The sequence below is a fragment of the Rhamphochromis sp. 'chilingali' genome (genome assembly GCF_963969265.1).
Source record: "Rhamphochromis sp. 'chilingali' genome assembly, chromosome: 7".
Lineage (NCBI taxonomy): Eukaryota > Metazoa > Chordata > Actinopteri > Cichliformes > Cichlidae > Rhamphochromis > Rhamphochromis sp. 'chilingali'.
In genome coordinates this window covers 12,904,820-12,918,899 of record NC_137934.1, presented here as the reverse complement: position 1 = coordinate 12,918,899, position 14,080 = coordinate 12,904,820, and the positions used below count along the sequence as shown (strand labels likewise).

The 14,080-nt window shown below is 40.3% G+C and overlaps 1 protein-coding gene across 1 annotated transcript in view; it reads right to left on the bottom strand.

The window, feature by feature from the left end:
- Positions 1 to 9,365, bottom strand: part of cacna2d1a (calcium channel, voltage-dependent, alpha 2/delta subunit 1a) — a 102,611-nt gene extending 93,246 nt beyond the window's left edge. Inside the window, exon 1 of the mRNA XM_080887337.1 lies at positions 8,879 to 9,365. Coding sequence (XP_080743463.1) covers positions 8,879 to 8,958 — 80 coding nt within the window. The 5' untranslated portion in view covers positions 8,959 to 9,365. The remainder of the gene's footprint in view (positions 1 to 8,878) is intronic.
- Positions 9,366 to 14,080: the final 4,715 nt, after the last annotated feature.

Sequence of the window (14,080 nt, the reverse complement as noted above, 5' to 3'; positions counted from 1 at the left end):
TGCAGGTAAGCAGATGTGTCATTGGATAATGACAGGTCATGTATCCTGAAACAATCAGAATCAGAATACTTTATAATCCCTAAGGAAATTATGTGGGTTACAGTTGCTCCAAGAAGAATCTGAAAAATAGTAACAGTAACAGACTACACTCCAAACAATAAATTATGTTACAGATTTTACACATTTAAGAAACAGCACTAATATATACAGAGTCCAGCTCCATCCCCACAACATTACTGGCCTTGTGGGTCAGTTTACAGTATGTAGAGCCAAATACTGTCAATAGGGCTTCTGCAATGTTCTGAAGACAGTTAAACTTGTCAGGTAGTGATGTCCAGCAGGTGAAAATGCAAGCTCCATGAACACGCACAGCTATGGATTCCAGCTGCTTCGATGTTGCATTAACTGGCATTAACTCAGCCATTTAATGCAAGACAAATCTAGCTGCTCATACATACGCCTGAAAATCCCAAAAATGCATTGTGAATTCTGTCTCGAGTCTATGGATGTATCCGTGTATTTCCGTGGTGCTGATGCTGATGCTGAGCGGACAGCTCCTGAAGCATTTGAAGTGTCGAAATGTGGAAAGCTAACAACATCCCTCTCACCGGTAGGCTAAGTTATTTTTAGCCAATTACAAGTTGAATCTGATAGTTGGGGTTGTTAGCTAAGATACCGTCATTAAGACGCGGCACAACTAATGTGCCAATGCGAGCTATTTGCGATGTGCACCGCCATTTATTTTTTAATGTACCTTCTCAGATTAATTCACTGCAGGTTGTGCCCAGGGCTGGACTGGGTAAAAGGTAAAAGGTAAACCTGTTTCTCCAGCACGTGTTCAGCTCTGATGATTCAGTAAGGACATCTCCTGGTTTCAGTAGCAACAGGAGAGGGAGGGTGAGAGAATGAGAGAAGAAGAGGCAGCTGTGCAGCGTAAAGACAGAATAACTCCAGCTTTCTGTCTTTTTCCATTCTAGCTGAAGTCTGGGACAAACTGCGTTCCTTTTCAGCTCAATACGAAACGCGTAATATTTTCTCTGAATGCGGGACGATTCCGTTTTTTTACGGGACGGTTGGCAACTCTACTAACTAACCTTATGGATAAAATAAAGTTCACTATCAGTAACATCATAGCACCCACCCAGCTGTATAGAAACTCCGTCATGCTAGCTAGCACGCAGTACGAGTTATTGTAACTGACTGTAAAAAGTCAGCACAACGAAAATAAACTACACCTAAACTTGGTTTATATCTGACCCAGATAGGCTGCAGGTTATAACTTCTTACCTGAAGTTCAGTTCACCTGACACTCGGACCGGCGGTTGCCTCGGGTCTCTCCTCTTGCCTCCCCTTTCTCTCAACCGCCTGCTGGCCTCCACCACTTGCTAATGTGACTGAATCTGTGGAAGCTACGCCATAGCCACCACCAAACAACTGAGTTATTTTTACACACCGGCCAGCACCTGGCCAATCCACCACCTTTCATTTTTTGTACCGTTACAAAAAAAATAAAAAAATCATCGGCCCATAAAGACGAAAAATCACCATCGGCCCACCGGGCAAATGCCCGATATGCCCGATAGCCAGTCCAGCTATCGTCGTGCCATCAGTTAACCCTTCGCGTGCCACAGCTGGCACGCGTGCCTAGGGTTGCCGACCCCTGGCATAGAGGATAGCACTGACCACAACAGAGATACAACAAGATAACATTAATTAGTAGGGATAGCAAAAACTTCTGTTTATGTTTGTTAGCCACTTGGCTATGATAGTAAACAGTACACACTGATGTAGCTTACTGAATCTTTTGAACAGTGTTCGCCCAGGGCACCAAACAGACTAGGACCGCCACTGTTGATGCCACTTTATTTTCTTGCAGAGAAATAACTGAGTCTTGTGGAAGAAGGAATAAATAGGTAGTTAAGAGCAATATCCATTCATTTGCTTAACCGCTTATCTAACTTAGGGCTACCTGTCTAAAAAGCCATTATTGTGGTGTATTGAAGTGTTCTTATTTCTACATTTAGTTGTTTTAATTCTTTTTTCTCATCCATAAATCGACTGTGCTACAAAAAACAACCTTCCTCCCTTCACTCATCTATTTACAAGAAATACAAGGTAACAAATTCCGACTGGGCCATTTGGTTATCTGAGCACTGCTCTGTTTGTCTCTGACAGCATGAGACTGCCACAGGGGAACTGGGGTCAGACTTTTTTCCCTACCCTTGCCCACGTTTGACCTCACACTCTGAAGCACGACGAGCTGGGACTGACTCTCTGTCCTCTTAGCCAATAGTCGACCTCCTCCCCACCATCCATGTCAAACGCCGTGTATTTAACAGCTTCCATTGTATAACCTCTCCCTGCAGGTGTCTCAACACATAAAATCAGAGAAAGCAGAATTGTTGTGACACCTGAAAGTGTCTGTACTTGCTGCAGAGAAATTTCACCTACTGGTGAGATACCAGCACTGTGTAAAGAAAAACAGCAGTAACTCAATTAAGATTACGCTTCCTGTGGGCACTTTTTAAAAGGTTTGCCATCAGACATACTTGTGTCTAAATTTAAAAAAAAAAGACTTCTTTGGTGAATTTACCAAGAGCACAACACTATATCCACATTCTGAATGTACAACCAGTTTGAATCACTGTCAACTCGGACATACTCTCACTGCACGTCCGAGTCAAAGCCACCGTCACAATATACCACCTTGACTCACATTGTCACCTTGATAAGCCTCTTGATCCATAAGACACAGCACTTAACGTAAAGATGAACAGGGCTGGTAGAAATTGATTCACATCTCTTGTATCAATATCACAATGGTTTCTTTTATTATTGTACATTTTTGGCCACAGTAAGCATGTAGTGGAAATCTAATTTCATGACATTATGTACAATCTTTCATCCTTTAGTCTTTGAAAACAAAGCTATAACAAAAGTTTTTATTCTTTTGAACTATTTCAGTGCATTTACTCTTCCTCTTACTCATCCTCACCCCTCCAGCTGTCTTTCCCCGTGCGACATGTCATTTTGAACTCTGCTCAGATGACTAAACCTCCACATCTCTGTCACCTTCACACTTTCTGAGCAAACTCCCTACCCAGCCATCCATACATCAGACCCTACCCTTCAGCCTCACTACACATACAGACTATCTTGGATGGACGATGTGTATAAATAGAGATTTGAAAGCCCCCTCTAGCCACAATGTCCAATTAACGTCATTCTAAACGCCTACACAAGCAGACTAGTGTTAGTGCTACACTGAATACTAGTCTCCCCTGACAGCTACACACAGTGCCAGTGTTGGTGTCTGAGGACCGCTGCTCTTATGTCTCAATGCAGCTCCATTAAGGGGCTCGAGAGGCACCATCACAAGCCATCATGGGCCTCGCTCAAAATATAACACATCAGATGGGCTTACAGTGTGTTTTATCCACTTAAAGCTACTAGTGCTACTAGTGCGTTATTATAATAACTTACTGAGTCGTTAACCACAGCTCTAAATATTTATAGGAAACACTTAATGAACTCTCACAAATTAAAATTCTTCATAAGGCAGTGATACTTTTTCTTTCTGTCAAATTGTTTAATTAAATGATTATGTTGTTCATGATCATGTTGCTTTCTTGTGCCGTGTATCAAGCTTGATGACACATTTCTGGCTCATGCAAATACAGACAGAACAGACAAGAGAAGCCACAGGGTATGATGTTCAACTTTCAGTCACAAACAGCCTCTCTCTTCAAACATCTGCCGCTTTCACACTGCTCTTCTGTATCTTTGCCGCTATATTACTTGACTAACTTTTGATAGCTTCCCTGAAATATCCTAAATTTCTGCCTTGAACTGTAGTGCCCTTGCTTTCTGTTTCAACATACAGATGTGCTTCCTGTACCAAAGAGGGCTGCTATCCCAACAGCTGTTAACTATTCCCAGGGTTTCCCAGGCAACGGTGCAATGGAAAATTCTTGGGATTTTTCATGTGAGCTTTTTTTCCTCCCCACATTTCTTCTTCACGTAAGTTGGAAGTGTTAATGTACCATATGTGTATGTATGTGTGTCTTTTTCCTTACAAATCCAAGTCAGACCTTAAGGAAAACTCACGCAGAAGAACGCTCAAAACTTCTGCTGAGGGGAGGGCGATTTATGGGAAGCCCCCTGCCACTCTACGCCTCTCTATCTTTACCTATACAGCTGTGTCAGGACACTTAACACCCCCGTCCCCAAAGACAGAGGTCCTGGATAAATATAGTCAGAGCTCAGACTGGGGCAAAGGAAAATGAGTGAGTAGATGAGAAGAAAAAACACAAATGAGTGAGAAATTAAAGGGTGAGGTGTATAAAAAAAAAAAAAAAAAAGCAAAAGAAATGTGAAAGAGTCAAGGAAAATAAAGTGAGTAAATAGCAAACGTTATTCGCGGTCAAAGATTTTGCACTGTTGCATGTTTATGTGTAACAGATATTACCCCGTCAGCTGCCTGATTCTGAGCGTGCCTCCTGAAATATACCTGCTGGCACTAACTCCCTTACAGCCAAGACGAAGTCACAGCCAAGGAAACCCTAGACGGCCCCGAGCAGATTATTTCCATCTGCTGCTCACTACATTCGATTCATCCTTTTCAAATCTCTCCCGTATTATCAGTGTCATAATCCAAGTTAGATTTGACACTGGAATGAAATTTGAAGGGAAATCTAATTTAATGAATGCATTTGTCTTTGTTTTGTTTTGTTTTTTCATTAGATGAGACATTCTTAATCGCCCAGTCTTTGCCAAAGCACGAAAGAAGAAAGGCTCTACGGCTCTGTGACTCAATCAGCAAACAAAGCCCACAGCCTTTTGACTAAAATAAAGCAGAATTTATAAAAATAAAAATCATAAAGTAATAATGTTTTGGACACAGGGGCTATGGCTAGCATGATTCTCCAGGGTTACAAGTTTTTTGAGCCTGCTCTTCAGCTCAGTGATGATGTAATGGAAATTTGCATGTAAAAGTATTAACACGTTTTCTTTGCTGCAAGGCAAAAACTCAACTAATTGTATTATTAGAGCAGATTAAAGCCATGATTATTGTCTTTATCAGCATATTAGACTTTGTTTTTGCTCCTGCAACCTATTCCATTTTATGACTGAGCTGTTCAGCAGCAGTGACACCAAGCACCTGGGATCTAGAGGAAGTCTGGCAGTGAACTAAGGTGCACACGTCTGGCGTCTTCTAGAAACTGAGCCATCATTACAGGCCACTGTTGGTGCCAGCCTACTGGGATGATTGAGTGTCGAGTCAAACCTCAAGGAAACTATGCCTGATTAATAAAGGGGGGGGGGGGGGGGGGGGGGGGGAAACTTATGAAGAAAACTAGTAAAGGATAATCATAGCCTAACAAATTCAAACTAAAAGCACTTTTAAAGAACTGACTAATATTTCAGATCCTATTAAATCTTATATATACATCCCACATCTGCTCATGTTAGAAGGCATCGCCTCCCTTACCACTCAGCTAATCGATGAACTAAAAATTTACACAGAAGATGAAATTAATAATAATTGAGTGTTTAATTTCCAAGTAATTAAGTGTAAAAACCAGCAAAATTTCCCCAGCTTACACTGCAAATACATTGTACCTTTATGGATGTAGGCGTTATTATTAAAGTCCTTTTCTTCAACTTTGATTTTAGCATTTCGGCTATTGTTGTCTTAAATAAACCAGATTTGAACAGGAGGGTTGAGTACAAAGTTATCAGCTAACATCATAAAACTAGGCCGGCATGGTGCAACCATAAACAAACAGCATGTGTCCAATGCACAGACACTTGCTAATGCAGTACACAGTAATAAATAATACACAAATCATCAAAATCTGAGCACAGATTTTCCTTTTTCTTTTTTTTTTGTGCAGGATGTTAGTGCCAGACTGTATACACAAGATGGACATAGCCATTGGGACGCCACTCACTGGTTTGGCTGCATTTACAAACAGTATGGGTGTAAGAGAGAGAGAGACAGATTTCAGCTAATTAGTGCTAAGGAACAGACTAAAGAAGAAATGCTCAAATGTCTGTCCTAAAAACGAAATAAAATTAAACAAAACACACAGTTATGTTAAAAATGCTCAGTTGAAACGGTTGAAAGGTGTGGTTCGTTGGCTTAAATCACTGGAAGTGACGCCTCTAGTGGCTACAGAAGCGCCTTTGTTGGCATCTGTCTGCCACTGAAAGAAAAGCAATGACCATAATAAGCAGTATCACTAGGTGAGTTCTATAAGATTTCATTGCTTTATTGTGAATTAGACAGATACCAAGGCACTTTTTGTGCCAGCAAAGACAAAGATATGTTTGTTCCTAGGAACTTTGATGCTCCTATGCTGGCTTGAAAAAAAACCCTACAAATCCCCGAACCTAAAAACAAAAATTGTATCTTTACAATTTGTTTTCAATATGAACTGGTAATAAATGTTGAACTAGTCCTTTAAGGTCACAGAGGGCTCAATGTGAAGCTTGCTTTCACTTTAAGTGTGGTTTTATATACTTATATATATGTACATGATTTATATCTTGCTGCTTTCTTTTGATATCAAGCATTTCCTCACATTATGCCAACTAATTGCCAGAGATGAGGCCACAAACACAAGACGCATGGCGCTTTAGCTGGTTGAGCATGAAATCTAGTTAGCTTTAAAAAAAAAAAAAGCAAGTGAGAGTGGTAGAAACAGAGCAGAGGGTGACAGAAAGTGTGGAAATTAGTAGGATGAAGATAAAACAAGCTATATGTGTCAGTGACCAGGGTAGAAGCCAGGAACAAGCATATGATCAAGCTTTAGATCAGAAGGGAACGTTAGCACAATGAAATGGCACATAGCAGCAAAACATTTGGACATTTTCTGTGTATTTGGCTGCAAGTGTGGTAACAGTCAGCTGCACGTTGGCAGGATTTATGTAGCAAAATGTCCATATATTATATATGTTTGTAATCAATAAGGCCAAGTAGTCTGGATTTTCATCTTGTCTCCTTTTCTCTTTATCTCCATCATGTCTTTTTATCGTTCCTGATCTAACAGTGTGTTTGAATGGTGCAGAGATCTCTGGGGCACAGTCTATGACATCAGACTTTGCATTTCAGATTTGATGATGTTAATCATCTGCCTTTTGGCAACAAAACAAGCCGAGAGGGGAGAGCTAAAGAGACACATAGGGAGAAGACGGACAGAGGAAGAACGAGACGGAAACAGAGCGATGAGAAACAGAGTGAGAAGGCGTGGAGGGGGGGCTGAGAGGAGGAGAGGGGACATGAAGATCTGAGAACAGACAGATGCTGGCATGTGAGGTTAGAGATGGAGCCTAGAGATACAGTCACACTTCGAGTCCATGAGATAGGGAGGAGAAGGAAGGAGTGAAGGAAGCAAGGAATAAAGGAATAAAGAATATGTTTTTAAGAAGGCGCATTACAACTGTGGGTTTATAGTTTGACTCTGGCGTGCTTTCTTCTGAAATAAATACTCATATTTGCAAAATAAAAGAGTGAACATGCACCCGCGAGTGAACGTCCACACCAACATGAATATCATGTACACAACCCACAGATCAATCCACTTAGTGCCCGTGAAATATAGGGAGTAGGCTGGCCACTCTGCGAGTCTGACATCACCATATTGAGCCATTAGGCTAAGTGCCATCATAGCTCATCATCTCTCTAGGACTGAACTTGGGCTGCATTTAAAACCAAAACCTGTAGTCCTGGCTCCTTTAGAACCATCTGGAATATCTTAAACCTGTTGATTAAGTGTGAGGTTCAGCATGTCAGCCGAACAGGCTTGCACTCCTACACTTTTGCTTAATTTGGGCTGCGGACAGATCATCTGTTACATCTATTAATGCTGCAGTGCAAATATGGAAGGTCAAATTTAGACAGAGCCAGAGATAGCTTGACTGTGCAAGCGATATCTCTACTTGATGGCATGGGTTTGTAAACCGAGTTAACATCTTGCAGGGCAAACAGAGTTTTCCACACTGAGCTGAAGTACTGGTCTGCATGCTGGAAATCACAAGAAACTAAACTTTTAAGGAAGGTTTGAGACAACTTTATCACCAATTGCCTAATCAATGCAAGGTGATATTGAAATGTGTCCAGCAAAATAGGGAACTAATATTTTATTTGGAAAACCAATCATCATTTGTATTATCTACTAATCAAGTAACCGTCATGATGAATACATTTACCATTATTCATCAATATTATCAGCAGAAGACGAAAATATCAATATTCTGGATAAATAATGGATTAACTGTCATTTTACCCGTCAATAACCAACTGCTGTCAAAAAAGGCAAACTGAGGAGTATGCTTTCTATATGCTTTCCTATTTACAGTTCAAACTTCATGCATTGTAAACAAATGTGATTCATTACAGCAATCTACACATATAGCCAAATGTCAGAACTATCTGTGGACATGGTTAAGAGAAAGTTCAGACCTTAGTCTCCCTTCTTGGGATGATTCATGTGACAGTCCGCCATATGTCACACTGCTGCAGGCTGGCAATAAATGGGAAGCAGCTTTTAATATCATATTTCACAAAGTTAAAGTAACGGACAAAGCCCGTGTACAATCCTCATCATCAGTTGGCAAGAAGGAGGACTGTTCTGCTTCCGAGAGAATTTCCCACAAAGTGCGCGTTCACAAACTTAATGTAAGCTTTAGAAGCATATTTAGCACCACGTTTCTCTTTAAGTGATTACCAGGCTGCTTTGCATCTACCGTATATCTCCGAACATGCCATATAATGACACAGGTTCAGAAAAAAGAGCCACATAAAAATTTCTATGATACAACACCGTATTACTTTAAAAAGCCAACAGGCTGTTTTCAGCTGTACAGTACTCACATCTGCGATGTTGGGAATTGCCCGCTCGACTCAGACGAAACGGTCGCCAAGAGTAGGAATAGACAAAGTGAGTAATCCATATCTTTGTTAATTTCCCTAAAGCAGGATTCAGCAGATGAACAAAAAAAAAATGGAGAAAAAAAAGAAGAAGAATTGCCCACAAATCCAAAGCGCCACTCGTACTTCTCAAACCAAACGCCTCACACCGCCATCGGTGCGCGTTTGGAAACAAATCTCATCCGATAGCTATGTTCTCCCCACCGATGGAGTTGAAGGAGTGTGTTCTTTTTTGGGAGGGGGGGTGTAGCGTGTGTATCTGTGTGTGTGAGAGAGAGACACTCTTAAGTGAGTGTTTCAAACTGGAATAGGCTGTTAGAGCAAATCTCAAGCGTGTGTCCAAAAGATTTATAAAATAAATAAAATAAAAAAACAGGAGAAAAGGGGAGGGCGCATTTACAGTAGAGCTCAAGCTCGGCCGGCAGAGCGGTGCCACTCCGCACACTGCAAAAAACATCGTTGGTTCGCGGGGATGAACACGAGGGGTGGAAGTGTGTTTGAGTGATTGTGATGATTTCACCCAAGTTTTGCATGGCTCGGAAAAAAAAACCTCGCAGTTTATTTCGAAAGTCTTTTAGAAATCTTTACACAAATGGGAAAAGTCAATCTATGCGTAGACATGTACACGTGACCTAATTTAAGATTTTAGGTAACTTTAAAAAATCAGAATACACAACCCTTAATGGCACTTTTTCCCCATGTTTTTTTGCAGTGTGTGTGGTCTCTTATGTTTGTGTTGCTGAGGCGCAAATGGGTTTCCGGGCGCCCTTCACGTCACCCAGCAACAGTTATTTACGGCACACTGGCCTTATCAAACATGGGAGATTCTAACAACACTGCAGCCCGTGTCTTTAGATTTAAGTTTTCCTCTGATAACCTTAAAGCCCGATATGACCTCGAGCTGATCATCATCATAAGTCACACATTCCACTGACTGTGCGTCTATATTATCCTTCCTACAATGATCTTCTTCCTCACAGAGCTGACTTTTGAATGTTTTTTCATGTGCATTCTTGTAAACAACAAAGTCAGGTGACTTCCAGGGCAACTTTGCTCTTGTCTGGTCACATGCGTTGCTTAAAGCATTTCAGGCCCACAACCCAGTTGTAGTCCATGTCAGATTCAGTCAAGCATCTCAAAAAATAAATAAAATAATACACTCTTCCCGTCCAATAAAAGCTCTCCGTTTTATTATGTGTATCATGATGAACCTTCATTTAATTTTCAATAGCGCAGTGCCTCTTTTTTATGCAGAAATGTGATAATAAATTCCACTGGCTCCAAGGGCTGTGGCAAACTTAATATGGAGTGACATTTCCCTTTGCTGGGACAATCAGCAAGGTAAATACCAGAAGCATATACTGTATTTTCTAACGGGTTTGTCTTGAAAGCCCCTTGTCAGATGCAAAACTAATCTTTCACTAATTTGCTTCAAGCTCCTCCATTATTACAACCCCCCAAAGATAATTCTTTTCTTTTTTTGGCTTGAATTTTTGTCTGCTTGTTTTTGTGTGCATGGATGTCTGCATGCAGATGAGCTGTGTGGGTCACAATAGACAAACAAGGCAAAGTGTTGCCCACCTGCTACGTGAATCCCACAAATAGATATGCTGTGCAAATAGCTGTCTATGCCCCCCCTCTCAGGTTTCACTATAGCTCATATAAAAGCTGTTCCTTTGGGACCTCTTGCCTGGCATGGCTCTGAGGTGGGGGATTGAAGTGTATTTACCGAGCAATGGCGAAGAGGAGGGGCCGGTTTGGAAAGAGTGTTGACCATATGGAGAGAGGAACGCTGGTTTAAAGGTTTAAGGGCTAACATACTATACACTATTTAAAAAAAAAAAAAAACCCACAGAGATGAACTATATGTGGTAATTATCCGTTAAGAACGTCCACAGGTCGACTTTTAAATTAATTCTGAAGATATTTCTAAGTGGAAAAAAAATGTACAATGTGTTCCCATAAAAAACCATAACAATCCCTCATGCTGCTCGTGTTTTTGAAACAGGCCAGCAAATGCAACACTCTCTTAAATAGGATTATATGGGTTTTTCACAGAGATTAGTTTTGGCTTACAAAAGCCTCTCAAAAACAGCAAATTCAGTATGACTAAATACATCCAATTTTCATAAAATCTCTGACTCAATGTTGTTTCATGCTATAATCAGTATTTTTAAGCTAACACTGGATCAAATGACTCTGTGTGATGTAAAGGGAGACACCTAAGTGACAAACTAAACTTCCTCTATATATTTTGGCTCATTGTTTTGCTTTGACTATAGCTTTTCTCCTTTTTTTTCCATTGCTCCATGTTCATACACAAAGTCTTGATAATTTATGTGCACTACCTGCCCTGCCCCAAAAGTTAGTGCACAGGCAAAGCAGATATTTTTCCCCCCATAGAGAATAAGAAAGCTGCAAAGAGAATGAATAATATGGCCATCAATATGACACGAATGCTAATCTGCTGAGGCCTGCACTGCAAAGCAGGATCTGAGGTTAGTCGGGTAACTTTGTCACGTTTACCCCAGTGGTTCAGTTCTTTGCAGGGCACCATGCAAGTCATGCAAGTCTTCTTGTGTGAAATATGCAGCTGTTTGCAATAGGTCACCTGGTTACAACACTACTGTTTCTGTTCTAATGGTAGATTCAGAAAGCCGGTGTTTTCTGGGAGACTTGATAGCTGCCATCAGCCATTTAGGTTTAACAAAGCAAGCTAACAAAAACCCAGCTGCTTGACTATCTATTTCCTTAAATTAAGGCTTCAGTATTTTGGAGCAATATACTTATTTTGTTTTTTTTAAATGCCATTTCAAAGCCAATCCTAATGCACCCTGATGGCAGCACACTTAAGCGAGCATATTCAGCAGATGGGAAATTGTAGGACAAAATTAAATAGGTTAAAAAGACAATACTATGAACACAGATAGAAAAAATGTTCTTCATTTGGCATTTAAGATTGTACCCTGTGTAAAGGTTGTGTTGATTTCAGTCATGCGATTCACTGCACTTTTGCTTTAACCTGTTGGCCACTAAAGTACAATTTGCTTCAGGTCATGTTTCCAGAAAAGAGCAGGAGGTAAAAATCAGCGCAAGTGTGTGTGTGTAACAGTGAGACAGGTGTGTGTCTGTTTCTGAGTGAATTAGAAATGTGTATATGCGTCTGGCGGGCAGCAGGTGTGGCCTCTGTCATCAGCTCGCGACCCCACCCACCTGTCCAGGGAATAGCCCCCCCCGGCCGTCGCCTAACAATGCATTTGTCGTCAACGAAGCCACAAGGTTGTTTTTTCTCATCCACTGAGGACACGCCTAACATGTCTTTGTAGAAATGAAGCTGCAGAGACAATCAAATTTACAATCCCAATTCCAAAAAAAGTGTGTAAAGAAAAAACATAATGATTTGTAAATCTTATAAACTCCTATTTTATCCACAATAAAAGATAGAAAACAAGTTAAATATTTAAACATAGAAAATGTATCACTTTTAAAGACTATTGGTTAATTTTAAATTTGATGGCAGTCTTCTTGTCATAATTTTTGTTTCATGATGCACTAAATACAAACACAGCTGTTTTGGAATTGAGGTTGTAATTCACAAGTGTGTGTCGTCAATTTTATTCAGATCATCATTCAAAATGTGAGTTTAGTTTCCTGTCAGAAGCATAAAACCAGGAATTAAACTAGGCCTGATTGATTCAGGATGGCACACTGGCAACTTTAGTTAATGAGGTTAATGTATATTATTTTTACATTTGTTTTTTTGGTTTTTTTTGTTTTTTTATTATTGGCCTGGCACTCCTTCCAGCCCCCACATGCTACTACCGTTTAACATCTTCAGCGCATCCTCTTTCCCTCCCATCCCTGTGATGTGTTCATGCTGCAGATGTAAAGTTGTGGTTGCAATACTTCAGCGTCTCACTAGTTACAGAAGAGGAGCTATCATAAACAGAGTAACATGTTTTTTGTTTTTTTTAATGCTACATGATTCCAAATGCAACTTTTCAAACAGCTCAACAAATTTCACCAAAACACACAAACTGTTTCTGTGAAGTCTGTCACAAAACATGCCTGTGAGCTAAATGTACAGCTGGTGTATTTCACTAGTAGGGAAGATCAGAGATTATTTTCAAAGGTCAGCAAATTAGATTTAAATTTTAAATCTTATATTTAATATCCTTGTTCATTTTGGAGTTTTAGATCTATACACAATGTTTAGCCTAATTGTGTTTTTGTAAAAGCTCTTGCAAAAACAAATCGAAGCATAGTAATTTTGTTGCTCAACGATTCCATTAAAACACAAAGCCAGGGGTGTGGGGGAACTCCAGGCCTCGAGGGCCGGTGTCCTGCAGGTTTTAGACGTATTCTTGATCCAACACAGCTGATTTAAATGGCTAAATGACCTCCTCAACATGTCTTGAAGTTCTCCAGAGGCCTGGTAATGAATTAATCATTTGATTCAGGTGTGCTAACCCAGGGTGATCTCCAGGACACCGGCCCTCGAGGCCTGTAGTTGCCCACCCCTGCACCAAGTAGTTTAGTGCAGGCAACACCGGTTGGTTTGAATTATTCTGTCAAAGTTTACAGGGATGTTTGATTGAGGACTAGTTACATCTATGGTACTGTTACCAGGTTACAACTAAAGTACCAGACATAAACTTATATTTAGGGTAATGACGCTGATTAGATTCACTCACTGGGTTGTGCCTTTCATACTTAATAGTGTGTAGGGATTGGAAATCAGCCATTTAAGCTTGCATAACATCAGCTTATATGATGTTTAAATCAGTTGGGTAAACCTACAAAGAGCAATGGATCTCTGTGTAGCAGCACAGGTCAGCTGATCACAGTGACTTATTATTATGTGACTTATTTCTAAGTAATTATTTTCCCCACCTTGCACATTTCCACCGGAACTTGGGGTTTCCCCATCGGCAACATCCCACTGTAAGCCCTAGATATAACCACATCATTTTTAGTGTAATCAACCAGCTCTTATACACAATTTCTTAATATAACAGCACAAAGGAGGAAGATCTATTAAGCAATAAGGTTTAATTACTAAATGTATAAGCTCATTAAAACACATTTGCAGGGCAAAATGCTTTGCATCATATTCAAATAACAAAAATGTACCTATGGCTATTT